At 41.5% G+C, this 25882-nt stretch overlaps 2 protein-coding genes and 1 long non-coding RNA gene across 3 annotated transcripts; 2 read left to right on the top strand and 1 right to left on the bottom strand.

Moving 5' to 3' along the window:
- The first annotated feature begins 51 nt into the window (after positions 1-51).
- On the top strand, positions 52-3598 carry LOC112559476 (vesicle-associated membrane protein 4-like). Its single transcript, XM_025230769.1, has 4 exons — positions 52-207; positions 830-957; positions 1277-1420; positions 1790-3598. Coding segments are annotated over exons 1-4 (336 nt in total). The 5' UTR covers positions 52-205; the 3' UTR covers positions 1852-3598.
- A 2151-nt stretch (positions 3599-5749) lies between these two features.
- Positions 5750-9845, top strand: LOC112560762. The gene is made up of 5 exons (XR_003098582.1): positions 5750-5901; positions 6487-6719; positions 8945-9081; positions 9371-9427; positions 9784-9845. It is a non-coding gene; the product is annotated as an uncharacterized LOC112560762 (long non-coding RNA).
- Positions 9846-10155: 310 nt separating this feature from the next.
- Positions 10156-13140, bottom strand: LOC112560761. The gene is made up of 5 exons (XM_025232811.1): positions 12984-13140; positions 12451-12666; positions 11082-11205; positions 10683-10739; positions 10156-10390 (listed from the first exon to the last, which is right to left on the bottom strand). The coding sequence occupies exons 2-5, from the start codon at positions 12664-12666 to the stop codon at positions 10341-10343; spliced, it is 447 nt and encodes a 148-aa protein (XP_025088596.1). The 5' UTR covers positions 12984-13140; the 3' UTR covers positions 10156-10340.
- Positions 13141-25882: the final 12742 nt, after the last annotated feature.

A 25882-nucleotide genomic window follows, 5' to 3' on the forward strand; every position in this document is an offset into this window, starting at 1 on the left:
TACCTAGTTTCTTTGTTTTCTTATTAGTATATTAGAAGTTACATGTTTGTGAAGAGATTTTAGATTTTACGGCATCTGACAGGTGCCGTCAAGTTGGTGTCAGCTGACTTCACTTCGCGTAATCAACATGGTCACGCCTATTTTGAACTGATTTTGCTTGCAGTTTCTATGTAAGGCGATCGCAACACCAGTAACATTTTAAATTATGTAAGTATGACGTCGATATTAAACAATTTTAGTCATGGTGTGAGATTTTAAACAATGATTTGATCGATTGTTTGGTATAAATTTAGTACAGTAGTTACTTTAATTAAGTTTGCTACTATATATACCTAGTATACTAAATAAACCTTTTAGTATATTACTTATTTTATGTTTATCATTTTGAACCAGTCTATAAATTAAACTAATAATGATATAAAAAGATATTTACTTAAGGATAAATTCAATGGAGCATAATCATTTTAACGAAAAAAGGGGTGCCGGACGATTACACATATATTTTTGAATATTTTGATCGTCATCAATTGATGTATCAGCATGCCTTCTTGTGAGACGACTACTGTGATCGATTCAGACGACTTGACCATGTAGTACTGTCCGAGTGATACTAAACAGCAAAGCTGAATTGCAATACTACTATAGTAATAGTATTTTTTATACCAATGGATGATATCTTATTTGCAGTGTTCAAGCTGGTGTAGTTAAATTTGGTAACATGGCAATCCTGACAAAAATGCTTATCATGCCAGTAATCAGAGAATAAAATGTCTTTTGTCTTCCTTGTCCTACTGTTATTATTCCTTGGAGACCTCTGCTTGCATGCCAGGGCCAGCAGAACTGATAACCTTGGCCATCTGGAGGAACAAGTAAGTGAAGTAACCCATCTGCTGAAGAACAATGTTGAGAAGGTGGTTGAGCGAGGGGAGAGGATTGATGTGCTTCAGTCTCGGTCTGGTAAGTTATGTATACAGCTTTCAAGAGTTAATTTGATATCAGAGATGCTGTAAGTCAGTTTTTTTTTTGGTAAAGTCATGGCATTGAACTGGTGTATTTTAATGGATTAAAAAATACTTAACATTTGTTAAACAATGTGAAAATGGGTATGAGGACAAAAAAGTGCACATTCTTCTAGTTCTTAGAAGCATTCCCAGATCCTTGTGCAATATCAGAGAGTTCTTTTTCACAGGAGTAATACCTAAATAAAGTTTTATTGATTAGGAGATTTTAAGAGTTACTCTTTAACTGTTTGTATGTCTGTCTGCATTTCTTGCAGAAGGGCTTCAAGCAAGTTCTTCGAACTTCAGTCGTCGTGCCACACAGGTGCGTCGTACTATGTGCTGGCAGAATTTCCGTCTGAACTGCATCATTGCTTTAGTTGTTTTGGGCATCATTGTAGTTATTATCATTGTTGTTTTAGGTGAGTACTGTACCTACTTAGAATCAGTTTAAGTGGAGAGTAAATTATTGGCTAAGCAACACAGGCATTCAGTGTTTCTTTTTTTTGGATTGATAGCATTTTCATCCTTGGTTTTCATCATAGAAACTATTCTTGATAAGGGTGTTGATGTGGCATTGGAAATATTTTGCAAAAAAATGCTACAATGTCAAGAAGATTAGTCTTTACTGACCAGGAAATGAATTTGTTATTTGGGAGAAGAGGCCATGCCTCTTGCCATTCACAATATTTGGGATACTGAGAGGTTTTGCAACACATTTTATGATTCAAACAGTAAGACTAACTTGCTTTCATGTATTTTCAAAGTTTTTTTCTAATTTTCATTTTCAGTGGAAGTGAAGCCCTGGGAGAAATCTGAGAACAGTGGCAATAATGGCACAAAACAAATCTGAGCTGGCTGTGACTATGTAATATCCAGTGGCAATAACAAAATCAAACATTGTGATTCACTGTAAAGCATCAGATTTGCTCAGTTTAGCAGTGGTGAGCACCAAAGAGTATTTTAATTTTTACAAATTGCCAAGATTTAGTTCTGGCATTTCTTCACATTCTTGTGGCTGCTCAGGGGGAGAATAGGGGCACCTGCATATTCACATGAAAGAGCATTTATGTGTGCAGGTGCTTTTATCTAGGACTTTCATTGACTGTATAATTTCATTTTTCATAATTTCATAATTTCATTCTTGTTCGTTGGAATGAATGTGTTGCATGGAGATGAAGTCTGGAAGATGTTTAGGGCGTGCTTGTCATGCTCATGATTGTCATTTTATTTGTTAATATTTATTACATGCTCTTGACCACCCAGATAAGAAATCCAATTAACATATTACAGACAGTTGATATTTTCTACGTTTATGCTTACTTGGTGAAATGTGTCTTGTCACTCTAGTGTTTGTGCATTACAGACAAACAATAGCCTGATTGCAGTATTCTTGCTAATTGTCTTGTTCCTTTACATTCAGTTATCTTGTGTGTTGTTGTTAAAAGACAGATAAGAATTGATAATAGTTATTCTAATATTTAAAGTTATTATTATAATTATTATTACTCTTTATTACAGTAACATTACATGTGGCAGCTTTGCAATTTTCTTGCTTATTTCAGAAAGATGTCAACATACCCTTGCACATATTTAGTAAATGCATGTGCACATATGCATGGGTGTTTATATGTAGGTGAGTGAAGGGTAGGTCACTGTATATAGTTAGCCAATATAGTTTGAATAAAGTTAATATTGGAGGGAGTCACAGTTCAGTGCTATCGACAAATATTCATTTTCTGTAATGATGCCATTGAAGAGGCAAGTAAAGAAATAAAAAAGGGTGGGGTGTATGAGAAAATAATAGATTGCAGTCATTTAAATTTTTTTTTAAAATTCATAATGCCATTCAAAAATTTTTGAATGCTGCTGCTCTACATTGTCCTTAGAAATTGTGTAAAGTCTGGAAGTCTAGGGTGTTTATCATCCTGTGACCATATTTACCTACAGGGTCTTCAAAGCTTCATTACTACAACTACATTTCAATCATTCATTCAGATCATAATCTTATAAATATTTTTTGACAGAACTTAGTAGAGCTAAATGAATGACTGTATGACGAAACATTATTGTGAAAGAGGTCTGAAAATTAATAATAAAGATTGGAACATTCCATATTTCTGCACTGTGTGGAAGCTTTTAGCAAAAAAGTGATTTTTTAAGCTTTGTCCTCTCTTATAGCAGATAATATGCAATCAAATGCTAGGTCCAAGAGGCATAGGTGTCTTATAATGAATGATGGAAATGTAGTTCTTGGGATATAATGCGTGCATTTTCTGTCAGCCTTTGTGTATGTGGAAATGCTAATCTCTCACCTGCCTCATTGCTACCACGCATCACCTCAGTAATGTATAACTTTGTAAAATAGTTTTTCCCCAAAGGGATGTGGGGTGTTAGAATTTTAAGCCGAGAAAATAACAGCAACACAATACCAAGAAAGATGCCAAAGTACAGTGCAAAGTATTCTCAACATCGAAGAATGTTTCACATTATTCTTACGTACAGTATGCTGGCAAGAATGTGAACTTGTTGAAAATGTGGAGCAAAACTGTGGTAGGAGAGAGGAATTCTTGAAAATAAAATATTTTTGTTTAAATTTATAAGGGGTCTCTATGATTTGCAGTTCACCAGCCTGTAAAATAAAAGGCTTTGGATGACACATTTTGGAAAAGAAGATATTAAGTGAAAGACCCTCCCGATTAGTTGAATTATAAACAGATTCTGGTAAGTAGAGATAATATAAATAAATCCTGTAAATTTTAGCGTCTGAAACAGCGGTTTATTATTTAATTTTAAAGCTAGCGATTTGCATCTTGACAGTGCTTTTGAATCTCAGGGTGTAAAGGTTTAAAAACTCCAAACACGATATGCTCAGGCAGCAGACGACAAAGAACTACTTCACAATACTTAGATGGTAAGCATCGTTGATTTTTGTCAAATTTTGCAAGCTGCAGGTGACAATTACATGTTTATCCGTTTACTTTTGTACTCTACTTCACCACTGGGACAGATTTGCACTTTTGTATAGGCATAGTTGCTCATACAGTAGGTGGTGTAAAATAATGTCAGAAAAAGAGATGGTTTCGCCCGCACAAATTAAACAAATATTTTCGGTAATGTTCAGCTTTAACCTCGTATCAAGGCTTCATAACTTTTTTTTCAAAGGGATGATTGAAACCAAAATTTCGTTTAGTGCGAAGCATCAATCAAAGTCGCTGACGTCACGCCTTCGAAGGCTTTCAGACGTTTGGGTGGGTGGGTGGAATCAGTATGTGGGCCGGCCAGCCAGCCAGACAACATCGGAGAAGTTAAAGGCCTGCTAGGCCGATCCAAAAGCCTAGTGGATGACTAGCCTGACTCTTGGCTATTTCAAGTTCTGGAAGAAAGGGTTTTCGGAAGAAAAAGTCCCTATTGGTTTGAATGTTTGGTGATTAGAGAAATTGCTGGTCTATCTCTGCTCTAACATTAACACTAACATGTTTTAGTCCCCTCTTGTACGACTTCGCTGTATTACTTATATTTTATCCGAGTCATATGAGTGGTACATAAGCCATGTGTATGGGATAGATTAAATGACTAGAAACATTTAAGCGTATTTAAAAGCAAAAACCTACATGTAATGTCGCTCAGAGAGCAAATGAACCTAAACAAAGTGAGAAGACCAAACACAATCAACGCAGTAGTAGTAGTCGTTGGCTGACGCCCTCACACGACTCCTACAGGGCCTCACTGTGTCCGAGTGGAAGGCTCTGACAGTAGTGTAGACGGCAAGACCTTGATCCTCTCAGAGGCAACATCACCCTTCAAGGCACTTCCGACTTGGATGACAACAGAGTTTTTCTATATAACAGAGTTTCTATATATTCTATTTCTATGGCAACAGAGTCTCAATAACATCGCAGAGACGAGACCCAGAAAATGTGTTTCACTGTTTTCGCAATACTAAAAGGACTTCCGTTGACATAACCCTGTTTACACACTTCAGACAAGTGACATGGAGGCTGAACTGAAATCGGACGTCTGACCATTGCCGATGTCCTTCCACACCAAGCTGTATCGGTCTGTGGACGCTCTACAGATTACCTCTAGCCTTACCTCAAGAGCTCGATCATCTCTTTGGTAACCAAGCGAAGGACAAGAAGAACTCACCGAGGTCTACTGATCGGCTTTGCCGTCAACTACCAAAAAAAAAAAAAACACAACAAAAACCCCCCAAAAAAAAACAACAACAACAACAAAAAAAACTCAACAAAACAAAACAAAACGAAACACTCACACACATTACTCATACCTGCACCTACACAACACATCCGCCCCAACCCACCCACCACGTAAATGACAAAATAGATAACACTGAGTCTGAGGTCCTGGCGGACTCGATGACAAGCTACAGTCTTGCCTGTGACAAATCCGCTGTTTTTTTTTCTTACTGTTATACAACTTGAAATTCAAATTTATTTCAGACTAAGACAAGTGTGCTGACAAGCAGCATGTTACAGACGTACGTAAGTGCACAAGTATTACCCTCTCCCCCCACTCACAGCGAAGATGTACTCGTATAACAAGAGTAACAAGACATTGTCAGGTAGTCAAACAGGCCGCAAATCTTGAGCAGCCGCGTGTCACACGATATTGTGACCAGCCACGTGTCACATTCTGACGGTTATTTCTTCATCAGTATTCTATACTTTGTTCTCTGCCTGGAAGGGGCGGGACCTTACAGGTTATGATAATGAGCGCACATGCATCACGTTCTCTCTGTCCTGACAATTTCCTCCTGTCTGCTCAAGGATGGCTTTGTCCTGCCAAGCAGCCATTACGTCACATCGACACAAGCCCTCGTGTCACGGACACAGACGACACCTACCACACCACGAGGGGGCGCTGCGCACCATTTACCAAGGTAACTTGCTACTGTCGTCATTTTCAGATTTCCTTCTCCAGGTTTTAAGCATCTGAATTAAAAACAACCATTGTGAAGAATGTTACTCATTTTAGTTTAAAAAACGCACCAATCGTAGCATTTAGTAGACTAAGAGACTGATTCTTGTGATAGACATATTGGTGTACAATAACTACAACAACAACAACCACGAGAGATTATTGTGATAGACATACAAGTGTTACAAACATTGTCCTTAACGGTAAAGGTAAGTCTAGCCCTGTGACATTTCAGTCGTTGGGGAGTGTGGTATTAGTGACTGAACTTTTCTCAGGTAAGAGTGGTACCCACGCCCCCACCCTCGTTGTCTTTCTTCTCAATCCTCTACGGCTTCAGGTACCCAGTCAACACCTCACTCCTCTGGGGTATCAGACCAGTGCTCGAACTATTCGGCAATCCACCTCCCACACTTGATAGTCAATGTTACACTTGTCGATAAATATTTTACTTGACTGTAAATACTCTAGTGGTTGTCAAATGTTACACTTGACAACGAATGTGCATACAGATTTGCTGTGGTTTTAAAAGCTGTTAATTTTTTTTCAGATGAAAGTCTCCTTTTTTATGGGACTTTTGCTTCTTGCTCTCAACATCATAGGACAAGGAGCTGAGCTCTCAGGGACAAGGAGTCACACGCCAAGAAGGTTATCCTCGACACCCGCAATACTCTGGAACTGGGTGTTGGTACATCCGGCATCAACATGATACAAAAGGGAAATAGTGTTAAGCCAGTCACCTGGCTCCCATTTTCAAGAAGAAAAAGCGTGGCTTCACCCAGGGTATGTAAACAGTATGGCAATAGGTGACTTATCAAAGACAAACAAACCAACAAACAAACAAACAAACAAACAAGCCGGTGAAAAGAATTGGGTACTGACGTGACACATGGCTTCAGGGGCTAAATGGAGATTTGAACAGGCGAGGAATTCGTTTTTATTTAATTTCTCGAGATTCCTTTCTCTCCTTGCTATTTTATTTTCTAGGCATTGGTAAGTGATATGAAAGGAGTCTTTTGAGCGTAATATGTAGGTCTTCTCGGGTAGGTCTTTAAGAACTAAATAAAGTACTAAACTAAGACTTTAATATAAGTACCATGTTTAGCGCCCCCTCCCCCTTTCCTAAACAGTATTCATCAAAGGCAAATATGTTAAAATTGTAGCATGCACAATCAGTGCAAATATTTACAATATTTTGTGTACGGAAAGATATGTTAGGGAAAATGCATGTATGTGTCATTGTAGCGTTTGTATGCAGACATATGCATGCAGGTCATCACGATTGTGTTGTCCAGAATGTAGAACACCCATTCTTAGCTAAGTACACATCACAGGCTCTGTTTGGTGTTTATCACAGTCTGTGTGTGAAGTATACATTTCACACGACGAAGTCACAACAGCGACGCAGCCTGCAGAAAAAAAAGCTTTATGAAAAATCAAAAACATTGAAAACATTAAGCATCACCGTAGGTCCTGCATATCACTACTGCTCCTGTTTGAGAAGCACTTGCCAACGAAGCTAAGTGTCTGAATTACGGACATTTCTGACCCAAGAAATAAGTCCTGGTGTTGCTTGAATTTCGGTTTTGTTGTGGGCTTGATCCGTTGCTTAAATGGTGCAATGAGTGGTTGACTTTTGATCGACAACAACGATCAGGTCATGTTGTATGTTTGACAGTAAACTTCATAGAGTGTATGCTGAAGTTTAAGGACGCGAGTGTCTTAATCCCGAAGGTAGTCAAGAAAACATTAAACTGGACTAAATAGTGTGGAAGGAAATAAATAAATGCTATTTTAAAATAGGAAAAAAGTTTTCAAAATTATTCTTTCACATAAGACATGGTTGTTATTAAGTGACGTATTTTCTCTCCTATCCCTAACAGAAGCAGAATGAAAAAGAACAAGGAAACACAAATGAGGAAATAAAATCAGTGAATGTCATTACCTCTTGACCCCAAATACAGCTGTAAAAAGAAAGATGAAAGTTCTCGTTGTGCCAGTTAATGTTGACAGATGTCACTGACAGCCCCATCCCGAGATTGGTTACACAAGTTATATCTCCTTTCCAAACATAAAAGTCCTCATGAATGTCACATTGTGCATCATGCATCCAGTCTCACCATGTTCTCATGTGACGTGCTGACGACACACTCCACTCCTCCGGCTGAGTTTCAGTCTACAAGCCCGTATTAGCGACATCAACCATGGAGGTTTTAAAACCAAAAACTCAACGATAATAACAAGGAAGAAGAAATGCTCGAGAAGAAGACATTCAATCTTTACTCGTCAGTCCATTCAATCTCATCAAGGTGGGCGACCACAAGATCACCTTTATGTCATCCGTTAGATATCTGGGATTCATTGTCACTGCTGACATGACTCTCGATAGACAAGGCCAGCCTGTCTATTATGATAGACAAGGTACAGCTGTCTGTCAGTCTGTCTGTTATGATAGACAAGCTACTCAATCCTGTCTGTCAGTCTGTCTGTTATGATAGACAAGGTACACCTGTCTGTCAGTCTATCTGTTAAGAGATCAGAGCCATCCACCACATTCTCTCTACTCGCGCTATCAACACTCTTGTTTGTGTGTTTGTCTCTCTCAGCTTGATTACTGTAACTACCTGCTCACAGGATCCTCTCATACCTCATCCATAAACTCCAGAAAGTACAGACGTCTGATGAACAAGGAAACGGGACCATGTCACCCTCTCCTTAGTTTTCTGCACAGGCTACTCATCCCTTCTCGCATAATAATCATTATTATTATTCATACGATGGGATTGGGGGTACAGGTATTGAGGTGTACAAACTCAGATGTTTAAAGACATGCAGCCCACCTTTTTCTAGTGACTCCTACTCACGCACGATCAAGAGTTAGAAAAAGATGTTCGATGGCGAATGAAGGATTCAATGAAAAACCACCACAAGAAGCAGAAGACATTTCAGTGCAAGAAAGAGAGAGAGAGACGGAGAAAGAGCATTTCCATCGTTTTGTTTTTGTGTAGTGGAAGAGGACAGCAGTCTCGCAGCAAGAGGTCGGCCCTGACGCTGGACCAGCAGCAGGACGTGAACGTGGCGGACATCGCGCTGACCTACAGCCTTGATCTTGGTACCGCGCGCAGCATCTTCCGGGCTGCTGATGGTAAGATCCGAGCCCTCGCTTCCCTCAACAGTTCCTGTCGGCTCTCCACTCAGGATATTGCCATTACTGCCACTCAATGTTATTGGTAATTAAGCCGCATTGCGGTTGCATCAGAAACACGAAGGTTGAAAGCAAACTACTGCCCTATGACCTGTATATGACCTATACATTATGTATATACAAAAAAACAAACACACACTTTGCCCCTTGGTCAAAGGTTCTCCCATAGTTGTACTGTTAAGAAAATTCTTTAGTCAGTTTTATTTAATGTTGACATTTGTGCCAACAGGAGACAGGAACGGCTCTTTAAACGGACAGGAGGTGATAGCTTTCTTCGGCCTGATTGGTGGGTTTTGTCAGTCTTCTGGTCTGCTCGTTCTGCAGTTCTTTTCCTTTTGCAGTCTGTCTGCAGCGTCTCCCCGTCATCCTCTTTCTACTCCTTTTTTGTCGGCATGTCCGTACCCTTGTAACATAGCTGAATGTGTGTGTGTGGTATGCACTTGTACCTCTGTGTGTGTGCGCGAGAGTTTGGGTGTCTGGTGTGCATATATATGTCTGAGCCAGAGAGAGAGTGAGAGCATATGTGCATGCCAGTGATGTGACGTGCGTGTCAGGAATCTTGCGCATGCGTATATCTGTGGTGTGTGTGTGTGTTAACGGAAGATCTGTTCTTTGAACAAGGAACATGATGTTTGATTGCAGACGGTGCCCTGGCTTCCAAGCGTGTGATAATGCCGAGGAAATAAATACAGTTTACAACCCGAGGTCTTTTTGCCCGCACTTTCTTTGTATGGTCTGTTTCAACGGAGTGAGAGAGAGAGATTGAAAGAGAAGGAGAAAGAGAGAAAAGTGGCTTTTTCATTGAGGAATACAGCTGTTATACGATATTGAAGTCAGCCAGACAGACTAGTCACGTGTACTTGGGAGGAGTGAGAAAGACGAGAGTCTATGACGAGGGTGAAGACAATTTGTATGAAGTACAAAAACTAATCATGGTTTACACGGATATTAGCAAACAACTAGCTTTACAACAAATATCAGATGCACGATTTGCAACAAGCCAGAACAAAAACGGAACTTGCAAAGCACCGCTTTATTTTGAAATGTTATTACATCCCTAAGTATCTATAATTTGACTAAATAGCTATACACATAGCTCTAGTATATGTCTAACAAGCTCGCAAGCACCAGAGTGAAGACTGAGAGTGGAATTCGGAATGTAGTGCAGGAGGAACTGATGTGGCGATGACAGGGTTACATCACTTTGGTCCCTTTGGATCGACTTCGTTCTCGGAGCTGACTATGCCCTCTGCACAAAGAATGTCATGTCATTTTCTTGAACAAGATGACAGCACTTTGACTAAGTCACTCTTGTCGAGGACTCGGACATGATCTGCGATGTCACGTCTTCCTAGATAATGGATTGCTGTGACTGGGCTCAGCAAACGCTGGACTGAGTATAATGTGTACAATCGTCTGACAGGATCATTTACAAACCTTTATATTATGTACAAAATGTCCATTGTCTAAAATATCTAACCGTTCATTGTCTGCACTGTAATGAACTTTCTACACCACAAGCAATGCTAGACATTACTTACCAACGAGAGTGAGAAAGACGACAATATCTTCTCCCTTCAAGACTCCGTCATTGTTCTCTGGAATAAAATAAAATAATTGAATATTAAAAATAATCAAAGAATTAATATAAAAGTAATCCAATAAAGTTAAATAAATGAAAATAATGTGATTTCTGCACAGCTCCATTTTTGTGAGGGGATGCCGGTTCCATATTTTTATATATATTAAAGGAAATGACTGTGGTTAACTAAAATGATCGTGTTGAATCACTGACAGTGTGTTTAACTTGCTAGGCATCTGCGATGTGCAACAGTACACTTACACAGCTTTCCACTAAACCTATTTATGGTAAAACTCTTGTACTACGAAAGACCTCGCCAAAGACAAAGTACACTCATCACATAGAAAACTGAACTCACCGTCGGCAGCAATGAAAAGCTCTCGGATGGTGGTCAAGTCGATCACATCTGTGGGCGTGATGCCGCTCTTCTTCATAATGTCTGAAAGAACTGACGTGCCATTGTGAAGCCCGTGTGTGGTGTTCTGAAAAGAAACCACTCATTCTGATACGGATGCATACTTAGTAATTTTTGTCAGCTGTCTAAATGAGGCAGAAGAAGAGTAGTAGTAGTAAAGGTACAACAAGAAATAGAAGACAAAAGTAGAGAAAGTAGGAAAAGCTGAAAATTGAATCAACGATTTGAACTGTGTCCACCAATCCTCTCACACTATCTTGTCCTATTTTAATATCACGTGAGAATCCTCCACGACCTTCCCTCATCATTGGTGACAAGCTTTTGCAGGCGACATCGACACCAACAGCGAAGTTCAGTACACAATATTGGACCAGTACTGACAAGAGCAGAGAGTGACAGCACAAAGGTGACAACAAAGCTCGGATCTACATGAACCAGCAAAAGCTTGCAGAAGCCAACACCGTTAAATACCCAGGAGACACCATCAGCCAGGGTGGCAGAATTGCAACAACTACAGTAGCAGTGGCCAGACTGAATAGGATCTGATACACCAACACAGACAACTCTGCTTTCAAGTAACGATTGTCTTTATGGGTAAAAGAAACAGAAAAAAGATTACTGTATTCGAAACCAGCTGTTCCGAATTTCCTAAAACTGCAGACCTTTGAGCACCTCCGTGGTGGATGACAACCACTTCTGGCAACAGTAACAGCAACGCAACATCTTCTAGTCTGGCATGTTGCCATTACAACATTCTAACACCGTCCTCCAGGGACCGCTGTTATAAAGTGAGATTATGTCGTTTTCCCGGAACAAAAAACGGGAAACTTAAGGAAATGTGTTTTTTCCCCAAAGATATAAAGCAATATCTAGACCCCGTGGGGTACTTCTAATGTTTCTACCCTAGAGAATCGTTGCCACCGCTTTATAGTTACGACTTCAGGGATTAAGCAACATATGGGGAGTCTGGACATGGCTTTATAACTTCAGAAACAAGTTGTCCTTGAGTTTCCCCAAATTTCTCAGGGCAAAGACACCCCGCTTCACAACTTCCAAGCAGATCCTCGAGGCTGACAAATGAAAAAACAACAAAAAACAAAAAACAAACCTGTGTGGAGAACATGAAAGAGTGTAGCGAGCTTCTCACGAATGACCTGCTTGTTACCACAGAGAGGAGAGAGAGATGGGAGGGAGAGAGAGAGGAGCCGGACATGTTGCAAGCAGGCAGGTATCTGTCAAAGCTTCATATCCAGCGACTTACATTAATCACATGTATGGGGAGTAGGGGTGGGGACTGTAGTAGCCTGCCTACCTGTCCGCTGGCGTCCCTAATTTGCCGCGAGTAGGTCACCTGGATGTTGGCATTCTTGATGACGTCACGGACAGCACCAGCAGCTGCCTTCAACCCGTCTCTCACAGCAACCACCCCCTTCTTGAGAGCCTGGCCGATTTTTTTAAAAAAGCCAGCCTCTCCGTACTGGGGTGCGAGAACAAGAGCAACAACGAGCAGGAGAACCGCAGCCTTCATCTGAAAGTGAATAGTAAAGGGACATTGTTACAATCTCTAGGAGTTCTGCACTTCACTCAGAGATGCATGTGTCGGCTAAAGAGACGGAAAGCCTGATATTCTGTCATACAACAGTTAAGAAGATGACAAACAAATTAAAGAAATTCTTTACAATGAGAACGACAAGAATTTAGAAACATAGTACACCGTGAATAAAATAAAATTAAAAACATCACGCAAAAAAATAAAAGGCAAAGGGAAGAAACATCAACTTCTATTCAATTATCAGTTTCGGACTTCAGAAAAATTTCGCATTCGCTAGGCTTCGTTCCACATACCTTGAAGCAGAAGGACGAAATCAGCAAATTCTCCTGGCGTCTTTCCGAGAGACGGATGATCGTGATGAGAAGCAGAGGGAAGACACGGATTATATACAGGTGGTTCACGAGGTTAGGAGGTCAAGTTCGGATACAAACAACCGGGTTCTTTACTGTGCACACATGAAGAACAAGGATAAGCATGCAGGTAATTAATTTCTCTGTGTTCCGTATCCTGGTGGGTAGTTAGGAAAACCAGGATGTCCGTCCTTGGAATAACAAATGACTAATTAAAAAAGTTCTATGGAAATTCCCTCAATTGAAAACCGGATGTATTAGGGATCAGGATTTAAATTAGCTTCTACTTTATGCTAACGCTTTTCATACAAAATTTGCGTATTTCTTTGTGTCTTGGTTTTGAACTGGAAAGTTGCAATGCATTTTATTTAACCAGGTTTTGTACTTTTTACTATTTAGAACTTACTGTTTAACCATGTTCTGTATTTCACACTATCTAACCAGGTTCTAGAGTTAGGATACTTTAGCCAGGCTCTGTAGCTCATATTTATTATTTAACCATGTTCAAATTCTTTTAACCAGGTTCTCTAAAATATTCTTAAAACCTCCACAAATAATACACTGCATCTTAAAGATGTATTTGCAGTTGAAAAGTGGAACATTGTTTTTTTCGGTAATTTTAATAAAAAAGTTTTTGTATACCTTTTTATTTTGGGCGGGGGGAGGGTCTGGTGTTACCGGTTCAAAATTTATTTCGTTGATCTAGTATTAGTGTAGTGTCTAAGGACAAATGAAGACTTCAAATACATCATCATGTTGTACAGTGCTCAAGTGGGGTGGGCCCGTTCTTAGTCCCCTCGCGGGAGCGAGGCTTAGGGCATGTGTGGGGCCCGAGACCTCACGATCACAATTGTTTTAGTCAAAAGCGCGGCAGATGGATCGTCTGCCGTACCCTAAGCACGACCTCAAGTTTACCGGTCAACATGATAAGCACACAGCTTCCCCATAGTTGTACAGCCGCTGTCCCCTCAGGTCCGCATAGCAGAGTGGTCACGTGACCTAGTTGTCACGTCAGCATCTGTAACGTGTGCGCTGTTAGACACCCTCAATCAGTGTCAGGTAGAATCATACCTGCATAAAATATGTGACACGTGGACATCATATTAAGGTTTTTTCCCCACATTGCGAGCACGTGTGTGCTCCATGCTAAAGAGGCGTATAAATCAGGGAAACAATGGGATGCAGCAATCCCCTCAACAAGATAATTAGGGGGCAAGAATGTCGTTTGGCCCAATGCTCAGGATGTAATTCTTTACAAAGTACAAAAAAAATAAATAAATAAATAAAATAAAAGGTATAGGAACAATGAGAGAGAGATGACAAATCTTTATTTACGAGGGTAACAGAAGAAACAAAAGTTATGCTTTCTCACATTCTACTCCTCGATCTAAAGAAAGGAAAAATAAACATGCAATAAATATACAAATCAATGAAGGCGCCGTGTGTGTGTGTGACACTGACTTGCAAAGCTTAAAAATAATTAATATGGTTATAAAGTTTATCTTATTCTGTAAAGACATAATTTCTTCCGATTACGATAACTAGGTGAGTCATTTTTCAATGTTTTGTTTCTTGTGAAGTGTTGCTCTGCCGTTTACGCTGAAAGCAGCATGTGTTGTGAGGCTACCACCGTGTACGCGCGCGCGTGTGCATGGTTGCACTCATGCACCATATTCAGAGATTCAGCAGCTGGACTGGTGGTAGAAAATGGCAAAAGTGGGAACGAGGTGCAGCTATTTGTGTGTTTTATGCGATAAGAACAGTTCCCTTTCACTTTCTCATGTGAGCATCCACTTGTGCTTACGGAGTGAAGACTAAAAAATTGCATCGACCATCATGCCATTCATCACAACAATCAGCTTTAGCATGCGCCGCTCGGTGGCGCTTGTCCCTACTACAGCGATGGTCGGGTGTCCTCGGTTCACATCTCGTCTCGGGCACGTGTACAGGCCTCGCTATTTGGCTTAACCTTAAATGATGGCTAGGTGTAAGACACCATTCCCCTCTAGGCCTTAGTGTATACAGCCCCATGCTAGTTGTGTCGTGTAGGTGTAAGACACCATTCCCCTCTAGGCCTTAGTGTATAAAGCCCCATGCTAGTTGTGTCGTGTGACCCAAAATTCATCCCCCCCTCTCTCTCTTTCTCACACTTCATGCAAGGATCCAACTGTTACAAGATGCAAATAGTTGTGTGGTGCGCCTAGTGCTGGCGAAATGTGGAGGTAATTGTAGTCACTTCTCGCTTGCATCTCTCATCGCTGGTTATCATCGTCGTCACTCGCGAAAAGATAGCAGCTTGCGTATTTCCTGCCATAATGATAGCGAGCGCATTTTCATATCGCATAGTGACTAACCCTACTTCCGTAACCATGTCATTGTAACAAGGTTAGATGCGGGCTCTTCCCGCAACCCTTCCACAATAACAAGACTCAACACTCTCGTGGGTTCCAGGTCGTTTATTTCTAATGCCAGTCGATAGTGCTGGCTTTGGCGAACTCGACACAACACACTCTCTCTCCTCCAACCAACTCAAAGATCGTAATCCCTGCTCGTGTGTTTGGGAAAAGGCCCCGACTACACATCTCCCCTAAACTATATACTAAAAGAGCACGTGACTACTCGCCCCTCAATCTGCCCGGTTCTCACTCTATCGCTCTAATACAGACGCAACTACTGACCACTGCGCTATTCCATACTACTCCATCTTACACCCCCTTACCCTGGACCTCGATCGCCTCCATCAGTCTTCTCACATTCCGCACAGGTCGTTCAATTAACACCCGCACCTGTGAAGCGGTGACTGCGCTATATCTCTAACTTCGCCTACGACTCCGGGGCCGTGACCGTGTCGTCAATCAAGGCGGCCTGTCGTCCGTTTGTCCCCCGATCGGCGATCACTCGTCACCCACCTATTGTTTCCACTTGCTCCCACGCCGCCCGTCCATTGTTTCACTGGGCCGGCACCCGGCCAGCGACCACCACTCCACCCTCCCTGTGCGCCATCCTCCACCACCACTCCACCCTCCCTGTGTGTGTCATCCTCCATCCCACCTCCTTCCGATGTCCCACACCACCCACACTACCATACAGGGCCGTGCTTAGGGGCAGGCGGACGAGGCATCTGCCTAGGGCCCCGCGCTTTTGATTGATATGGTAACTAGGCATATGGAAGTGTAGTCAGCAGTGGTGTGAGGGCCCCGCACGTGCCCTTTGCCTCGGGCCCCGCGGGGGCTAAGAACGGGCCTGCTACCATATCATGTCGCAGAATGATTTGTCACACGGACACATACGTGACTTCAGGCACCAGCTGATGTACGTTGACGACGTCACGGCAACTGACAGCACCAACTCATTTCGTGCAGTGACAGTACCGACCATCGCAAATGTGGTTTCCAAATCCACCTGCAACGAAAGCTTTTGACTCTTCAAAACAGGCAATAAATGAACGCTAGATGTCCTGAAGTACAATTTTTATATTTTTTATTTACCCATATTAATCTTCAATAAAGACAACCATCACTGACACACTGTTTTAATACATTTAACATTTTTTATACATTTAACTGATGTGATTTATAAGAAATATAGTTTTTGTTGTCTTATACTTAATTCAAATGATAGTCTTGAAAGTAGGTTACGAGACAGAAATAAAAAAATTATTTACACAAGGTGTCAAAACATTAAGTGCCAAACAATGAAATATTTTAGCAGAAAAAACATTAGACTAAGTATTACTATTTTCATTTTCGGCTGTTTGAATATAAAGTCGTGTCAAAGTGAGCAAATAGCAAACATCAGAAAAGTATATATTTACCGACTGACTATATGCCTGCTTTCCAAAAGAACAATACCTAATTCGTCGATTTTTTTCCTCCGGTTCCTTAAGGGAAATAATTCCTAGTAAAACAATTGCTGGAAAAGCAGCAGTTCCCTCCCTTACATATTCACGGACGCAGGCTGTTTTGTTTGTGACGCTTCCATTTCAGTGGGCAGATAGTTTTCTTGAAAGTTCCAGTGCGTCCCTCTGCATTCAGCGCAATGCTCACCCAGGGGTCAAGAAAGTCGAACTAAGGATATAATTATAGAAGTCAGGCAGTCAGTCGGACAGCCAGACTGCGATAACACCCGACCCTCTCCGAGACATAGTTCACTACTCTCTATCCTCAGTGCTACTTTTTGCTTGTTCGTTCATTTGATTGCACGTTTAACAATTTATATATTTTCCAGATCCATATTTTTGCTGCTGGTCGGCTCGGCATGGTGATTCTTCACGCTGATCCTCATCTCCTACACGGCTAACTTAGTTAATACAAAATACTGATTTCAAAGTGATAAATGATCTTCCACCAACTTGGGGTAAAAGAATAATGATATTACATAAAAGTAAAACTGATGTAATGCTCTTGATAAGCAAATTGTACACATGTACCGGCAGATGTGTAAATTCATGAGGGAGGCGCAGCCTAGCGTCTTCACGTCGTCGGTTGACAAGGGCGTCAAGCGGGTGCGCGACAGCAAAGGCAAGTACGCTTTCTTGCTGGACTCCATGAACTACTACCACAATCAGCGGAAGCCGTGCACCACCATGAACTGCTACCACAATCAGCGGAAGCCGTGCACCACCGTGAGGTCAACGGCTACTGTGTCACTACTCCCTGAGGGTCGGATCTGGTTAGAGTACAGAGCGACTGTTCTTATCTAAGTACAGGGAATAGTTCATTACAAGGGTCAACAGCTCTGAACTCGTTTGCTCTAGAAACAGAAACGTGTGTATGTCACTGTTATGGATGCGCTGACTGTGCAACACCTCACGATACCGTCTAGTGGTATGAGTCATTTATCCGTGGACATCATCTTACTCAACCTGTTGTTCTACTTTATTAAAAAAAAAAAATTAACGGAAAGGTTTTGCAGTTATTTTCTTCTTTATTTATTTTCTGTCTTCTTACTATGATCTCTCTTTCATGCTCACATGTATTACATTTTTATTGAAAGCTGTTTTCCAGTAAGTTTGAAATTGTTTTTGTTTCTATATATTTGGCTTCTCTTCCCTTCAAGCAGAAAACACTTTTAATTAGTTTTATCATGGACGTGTGTAGGAGGTTTCATCGATCAACGCAATCTTATTCCTGTATTATTCTTTTGTACTTGTTGTAGTTGTAAATGATGTGATTACCAGAGTGTTTTCAATCTAAAGTTCCATGCCATCCATGCTTTATAAACGAGAAACCAATATCCAGGTGAAGTATTTTTATTCTTTGAAACCTTAGACCTCTTAGCATCTTATTTCTCATTGGGTCTCTACTTTCCTCTCCTCCCTCTGTAATTTTTCTACAGTAAACACACTCAGTGGAGATTTGTTAGTTTTTTCTCAGTTTTGTGACATTAGATATATATTTTCCCCGATTGCTCTCCTGTTCAAGTGTGTACCTTCACATTTTTTTCCGTCGGACCACTTCCAGCGATAAGATTGGGTATTTTTTATTATTACAGAATATGTCAGTGTAAAATATCTTTATGATGTCTTGGTCTGTGGCAGAGCTCCTATCAACATCGCCGTCCTTCAGCTGAGAGAAGTGGGTGAGCTGCACAAACTGGAGCGCAAGTGGTGGTATGACAAAGGAGAGTGTGGACAGAACATAAAGGTAACATTGTCCTCGCCCTCTTTTGTGTAGGGATTCTTTAGAAGGCTTTATCTAGACAGGGCTTGGCTCAAAATTCACAGAACTTACAAATATTACTTTATCGGAGTCAAAATAGCAAACTCTTATAATAGGCAGTTGTGAAAGCAAATTTCTATTTTGAAATACTTGTCAATAAAATAAAAACTGAAATAAAATTAAACAACGAAATTTTGTAAGAACTTGTTTGACTGCTTTGTCAGTACCTGTTTTCGATTCTTGTAGAAGCCATTCGGCAAGAGACACGTTTCACTTGGGAAAGCGAAAATATTCACACATATTTTACAACAGGCATTTGCAGTGTTGAGCACAGAACAGAATGTTTTCACGAAAAGCTCAGTCTTAGTCTATTAAACGGCACACTTCAGCTTGAAAGTCTTTTCCAGGTGCGGTGGTCGTGCACAGTAACACTTGCTGCACGAGTAACATCCCAAACATTGGCAAGAGTTATTTTTGTATAATTTTGAGCAGAACACTGACTGCTGACACTTGATCACTAAATGGCGAGCTAACGTTTCTAACAACCTGCTTCCTCTTTTGTATTTTATTTCAGGAGAGCAAGTCAAGCTCATTAACTCTCTGCTGGAATAGTTCACTCGGATGTCTTGTTGCCTTCATGGTTGTGGCACTTCTGGATTGTTGCATTAACGTTTGGTTATCGCACTTTTCGGTGTGGGGTAGTCCCTGCTCCGATGCCGTTTTCGACTTCATCCATTGATTGGGCAGACAACTCTGACAGCTCTGACGGGAAGCTGGCTTTACTCGGTTACCTGTCGTGGAGGCAACACTTCGTCGATCCTTTCCTACCTTGAACTGTTCTCGGGGGTTTGCCTGCGCCTAACATAATCTCTTTTGTTCGTTTCTTGTTCAACAGAACCAGAATCACTTCTCATAATTATGTCCACGTTTCTCGGTCACGCCCTGGTTCTGATTTTCATTTCATTCGCTCAGGTTAGCAAGATGATCACTCGCACTTACAGTCATCGTTCCATGTGACAGACAGGCGACACAGGGTGTTGGATGCACCCAGATGGTGGACTTTAAGGTAGACAGATAGACGAAGAGAAATTGCTGTGTTATGGCGAGATTGCCTGTGTATACGCGTGTTTGCATGCTTGTATCTATTCATCGCTTGTATTCACGGCACATGACTGCAACACGCTGTCTTCAATGCTGTTTCCATTGCCCTGAATGTTTTACACACAGTACCACCAGAGTATCCCCTGTTACTTGTGTGTTCGATATTTTGCATACTAGGTTATTCATTTATTTTGTTTGTCCTTCTAGTGCCCATATTCAAGAGAAGCACTGCACTCGTGTATTGATACGCTGGACAACTCATTATGACAGTGACTTCTGCTAATCCAGTCACACACAAGTCTGCCTTGTGGTCGGTGCACGGACTGTGATGTCAGGGTGTCGTAGGAACACTTCATCGAAATTTGCTTCATCTCCATGCTTTGCAACCGTCACACAATGAATCTGTATCCTATACACGTCCGTGGTCACACGCAGGCTTACAGCATCACCCGGTTTAATTCTGCCTCTGTCCATCAACGTGTTTTTGGATGCGGTGGAATACATCGGTTTCCCGGTCATTCATCAAAAGGCTAAAAATAGAATGATCCTGGAGAGTTTGTCAACAGATTTTTTGCAAGGTTTGGTATCAAGAATCGTCAGCAAATACATCCTGTTGATCCATGTGTTTTTAGTTTTGGCGTGATGTGATATGAAGCCGTTAAAAGCTTGTGTTCACACATCTAAATAAGCATTACTTGTGTCCCTTAATGTGAAAGATATCTATGAGGGTGTGCGTGTAATCAATGTGTGTGTTTTGTTTATTTGTGTGTGTGTTTGGGGAGGGAGGTGAGAGCATGTAACATACTCATCACCAGAAAACGTGTGAAACATACTTTACCAATAAAGATGCAACATTATTATCACAGATCACGTCCTATGTATAACCAGACCAGTACAAATTATTACAAGACCATCATACATCTTAGGTGTAACTTTTATTTAAGAAACTTGCAATTTGAAAGAAATATCTCTATCAAGTTTTCATAATTCATTAATACAAATAGAAAACTATCAGTACAACAATGAAACTCGTCGTATTAAACAAAATGAAGGCCTGATGATTTTTTGGGGTTGATTTTTATTGCCTTGTTTTCTAGGACAATAGCAGTTGGTCACTGGCTGCCTAAGTAATGTGTTTCTGGTAAAGAGATGATTCGTCCTGTATTCTCTGGATGCCTCATTCTGCTTTCACGCTGCAATGAATAAACAATTCCCTGGTGTGTGAGGGCACCGTGCTTTCGTTTGATTGCTCAAATGATGTGTGTGTGCGAATATCTGGATGTCGTGAGGATAGGAAGCCGACTTGAAGAAGCATCTTTCAACTTCGTTTTTGACACACGAAAAAGGAGACTCAAATGGACAGTTTTTCGTGGTGCCATCAACAGTAACAGCCACTGACAGCCATTTCAATATTTAAGCTTTTCACGAGGGTAGAGTAGGCTTGTTCGTTGCAATGTTGGTATACACTGGTACTTCAATGATAATGTTTGTTAACTTGTTCCTGAAAAAATCTCAGGAATTCAGTCCTGTAACCCCTGGTCGCTCTCCAAAACGCTTTTAAAGCCAACAAATGTTCATCAGGAAATGCACAACATGAAAGAAAGAACAGTCATGAAAGCAGGAGAGGATCCAGTTCAAACATCCCGACTGCAGGTCCAACTTCGTTTGCAGCCAATCTCCGCCAAGCCAGCACTCGCCAATCCCAAGGGAGCCGAGCAGGAATTAAATTTTCTCTGGTGCCAGGAATAGCCAATTCCTTCGTTAAAATGTCGTCTGCAGGCGCGAGATCGGCCCTAGTAGATTATGCCAGGAGACAGATCTGATGGAAGTTCATGACAAATCGGTTGGTGTCAGGAAGGGCAACAATCTTTGATGTGGGCTTGGAACGACAGAAAGTATCCGAGAAGGGCATAGTCGGAAAAGTGGCCTTTGCCAGGCTTAAAATGTTCATCACAAGGAGGCAACAAAAACTTACAAATGCTAGATAAACTGGAACATTCCGACGATAGCCGAGATAAAACAATAATAAAATGAACCGGAGAAGAGAGAAACTATATCCTCTCCTGTCGAATTCTGAATAGAAGGCTTGAAGAAAATTGTTTCCTCTAAACATCTGCATGTGAAATGTGAAAAAGTGCAATTGCTTTGGTCTTTCTTGACTTTCCACCATGTCTTTAACGTCCTGCTTTGACGCATTTATTGACTTGACGAAGTGGTGTTGGAAAGCGGTTAAATTCAAATTTTCGTCCAGTAATTCTGGATAATAACACTTCTCCCCGGTTTCCATACTACAATTACCCAGCGCGAGGCAAATGGAATTCTGAGGTCTGCACGTGTGAAACTATTAACTTCGATTTTTCTCTTTGTTGATCTAAGCCCCCGAGGTGATATTTCGATCCTCGTGTATCGGAAGTTTAGTGCAGTAGCTGGCAAATAAGCGATCTCTCTTTCTGCGCGTGCGAGCTGCACCCTGGACTCTTTTGTGCGCTTCATCCAGATGTCTGGCTGCTCTCTCATCTGGCGGACTGACGACCTACTTTCTTGCTCACAGCACCGCGCGGCAGGACGATAAAAGCATCAACACGATGTCTGTCAGCTTCCTTGCCTTTACAAGTGTCAACACAAGTGGTGATGGACTTGCTCACGTTTACATGTGTTAATGTTCCTGCTGGGGAACTCAGAGATGCAGCCTCGCTTTGCGTGCATAATTCACTTTCGAGCACCTTCATTAACAAGTGCATTATGTTCTAAATTACAGATGATGTGTAATTAACTGATATTGCTAAGATCGATGATCTTTAGCTGGAGACGTTTATGCGATTATGATTATTTGTAATGATTTGACAATGGCCTTCAGCAAGAATGTTAATAGTAGTCTAAATAGACCTCTAATCATCCTTAATACCTGAGATGAAAGCTCGTGGTGCTCCAGGGACTGCGCCCACTCAGTTCGTGTGGATGGTAATGAACAGCGACTAGAATATAAGCACCCGCCCTTCCTAGCCAGGGGCGAAAAAGTATATTTTTGTACATCTACTTACAGAGCATGTAGCAGTGGAGGCAACAGCAGAACAGCGAGATCTCACATAGGACAAACATCTGATATATATGGGATAAACACAGGACAAACAGTAGAAGTCCTTACATATTATTTTCTATGTTATGTATGATGCAGAGTAGGAAAACTATTAGAAACCCAACAGACTCTGGTAATTCCCTAGCGGTACACGATACCCGCATCAGCGTGCAGACAGCCTGTGACTGCAGATGAACACCCGGCGTCTGCATGCACTTCCAGTTCTCACGTGTCGCCTACATTTCCACAGTCGTCTTGTCACCTGTCCTCTGCTCCATCATGCATACAATCGAAAACATTGTCTGGCCATTACAAGCTGTCCATGGTGTTGTTGTCCTCAATGTTGCGTGAAGGGCCACCATTCTTCTCCTCCTGTTCCTCACCATCATCCTCGTCCTCCACTGATGCTGCGTGGATGAGATAGGAGCGAGATGTGAGGCGGTGTGTATGAAGTGCTCCGTCATGCGAGGATGTGTCACGTGGTCTATTGTACTGGTGCGTGAAGCTGCCTGTCTCATAATCATACTCCTGCTCCCATCATAAAAATAGACTTCTGACTGGAGAACCTCCCCAATGGTAAAGTGCAGGCCAAACCGTAATAACATTATGGGCATCTGTCTGTTGGAAGATCAATCTCTGACCCAGGGATAATGTAGTGATGGCGATGAGATACGCTCTAACAGGACTGTCACGCGAGAGAATCGGTAACTTTACACAACTTGGCTTTGATATTAACACTGTTCGGTGACAACACAATGTCGACAGAGAGCAGGAGACGGTGAATAAATGAGGAGAAAGCAGAGAAATAGTCGAGAGTGATCGAAAGTGAGACGAGCATTTGATTCTAATAGAACCCGTGACGCCAAGAGAGACGGACAAATGAACCCCGCCATTGTGCGTTTATCCGTCCAGTGTTGTTAGGGGTGGTGGTGTAGTGGTGGTGGTGGTGGTGGTGATTTTAGTGGACGTGGTGATGGCAGTGGTAATAGCTTCTTCTTTGTTGTCTTCAGCATTGTCATCACTCCACTGTTTTCAAGAACGCAGACAAGACCTTGTGTCTGTGACCTGCCATCGATTCTCCGGGCAGTGCTTTCAAAGCTGCTTACAGCATCAGACAAACAACCAACATGAAAGTAAACAGTAAATCCCCATCTGCATGCAATTTGTGAAGGTAAAAATGAAGTGACTACATGTTTCCCATCGTGTAATGTTTTAGCTGAGAACTACAGCCAGAGTCTACAACGGTCTCCAGACCAAAATAATTTTAAATACTTAGTAACGCATAATTATGAGATGCGAACATAATGAGCTTTAGCAGCAGCAAAACTTTGGTAACATCATTTAGCGACAAGAATAGAATGAACTTAGCATTGTGTGAAAAAGAAGCAAAGAGGATTTAGCTTTTGTGTTGCAAAGATAAACAAAGAGACAAGAGGAGTAAGGAAATAGTAAAAAAGTCCAGTAAAAGCTTACTTGTCTCCATAATGAAGATGATATAAGGGTGGTTTAGACCAGTATACACTGTATTCTACATAGTAGGTGTAAAAATTATATCATTGAAGACCAGATGGCTCTACATTGTAAGTTTATAAGTATCATTGAAAGCGTTTCCACTGAAGGGAGGGGGGCTGAGGTGGCCCTAAGTGGAGAGGAGGAGAAGGGAGGTTGAAATTATTTCCACAGTCTCTGTCTCGTGGCCTGGGGCTCACTTGCTGGGTCTGGCTGAGGCTGCCAAGCACGGAACCCGGTATTTCCCGGGTGGTCCAGCCAGTCTGCCCCTGCACTGAAGCTGTCACGTGCCCCTCTCCTCCCCTTAGAAAGTCATGAGAGTTCTTGTCAAGGTACTTTTTTGTCTGCTGTTGATGTGTGAGCTCTAGTCCTCTGTCTCAGACCTTTCCTCCTAGCTAGGGTCGTGTCTTCCTCGGTACTAAGTGAAATGCTTACTCCTTTCTCTTTTAAACTTATTAGCTATCCCGAAAGGTTCCTCGTTTTTGACTGTCAGTTTCTGAAGCTCTTTGTACATAATCAACATATTTACTCACCATAATCATCAGTATTTCTAATGTCAGACAACTGCAGTTATTTCCCTTGCATAAAATGTTTTTGAATCTGTTGACTCAATAAACTTATGAAAGGCATTGTTAACTGTTTCCTTCTCTGGAAAGAGCTCCTCTTGCACGGATATGTTTAGAGAGCGAATAGGGTGAAGCAGTGCTTGAAAGAACCTTGGGGAATAGCATGGATTATACTTGGGGAATATGATGGATAAGGGGACCCACAGGTCATTTTCCAAAGATGTGCCTCAGTTCTTGGCGTGCCCATTGGTCTAGATATGACCTATCACCTTTAGGTGATTCTTTACAATTTTTCTTGGAACAACAGCCTTCTCGGGAAAATCTCCACCCGTTCCTATGTGTAGCATGAGGGCCACCCGGTAGGTGGAGCATCGTCGAGATTCCCATCTTCCGATATAAACTTATTAAACAAATTATTCTTGCATCGGTTTTTATTTGCATACTCGCCAAAAGAAACGTATTAAATATATTTTGTTCTACAATCAGAGACTATTTTCAAGATAGCCCAATCATTTAACTCATTTGAATCTGGCACAAACATTTTTTATCTTTTGGCTGGATAGGGAACGGAAAGGGTGGGCAGTCTCTTCATGGCCAGTGATTTGCGTGGGAGTGTGTGGGTGTGTGCGAGGGTGGGGGAGCCCCTCATGAATGCCGCTTTGTCTTTGATGTTGCGGGTTCACAGAGAGGATCCATCAGTCTACAGTGTAAAGGTTAGGTTGAGAAGGAAATGGTGATTTTGAAAGCTTTGTGTCCTTGGCCGAAAACGGGGAACCTGACAGTCTTCCTCGGTGCTGTGTTGTGAAGTCCTGGAAGAAGCACAAAACGACGGTCACCTTTGATAAGAAATAAATGTGTATTGATGAATTCAGTCTGTAAGATGTCCCAATTATCCTGTCTAAATCACTTTAAAATGGCATGAATTATGTA

This window comes from Pomacea canaliculata, linkage group LG3 (genome assembly GCF_003073045.1).
Source record: "Pomacea canaliculata isolate SZHN2017 linkage group LG3, ASM307304v1, whole genome shotgun sequence".
NCBI classification, from domain to species: Eukaryota; Metazoa; Mollusca; class Gastropoda; order Architaenioglossa; family Ampullariidae; genus Pomacea; species Pomacea canaliculata.

Coding starts and splice junctions, on each gene's coding strand:
- LOC112559476 (XM_025230769.1), top strand. Junction 958..1,276: donor TGTGCTTCAGTCTCGGTCTG/GTAAGTTATGTA, acceptor CATTTCTTGCAG/AAGGGCTTCAAGCAAGTTCT. Junction 1,421..1,789: donor TATTATCATTGTTGTTTTAG/GTGAGTACTGTA, acceptor TTTCATTTTCAG/TGGAAGTGAAGCCCTGGGAG.
- LOC112560761 (XM_025232811.1), bottom strand. CDS start 12,666: ATGAAGGCTGCGGTTCTCCTGCTCGTTGTTGCTCTTGTTCTCGCACCC. Junction 11,206..12,450: donor TTAGGGACGCCAGCGGACAG/GTAGGCAGGCTA, acceptor GTTTCTTTTCAG/AACACCACACACGGGCTTCA. Junction 10,740..11,081: donor GCTTTTCATTGCTGCCGACG/GTGAGTTCAGTT, acceptor ATTTTATTCCAG/AGAACAATGACGGAGTCTTG.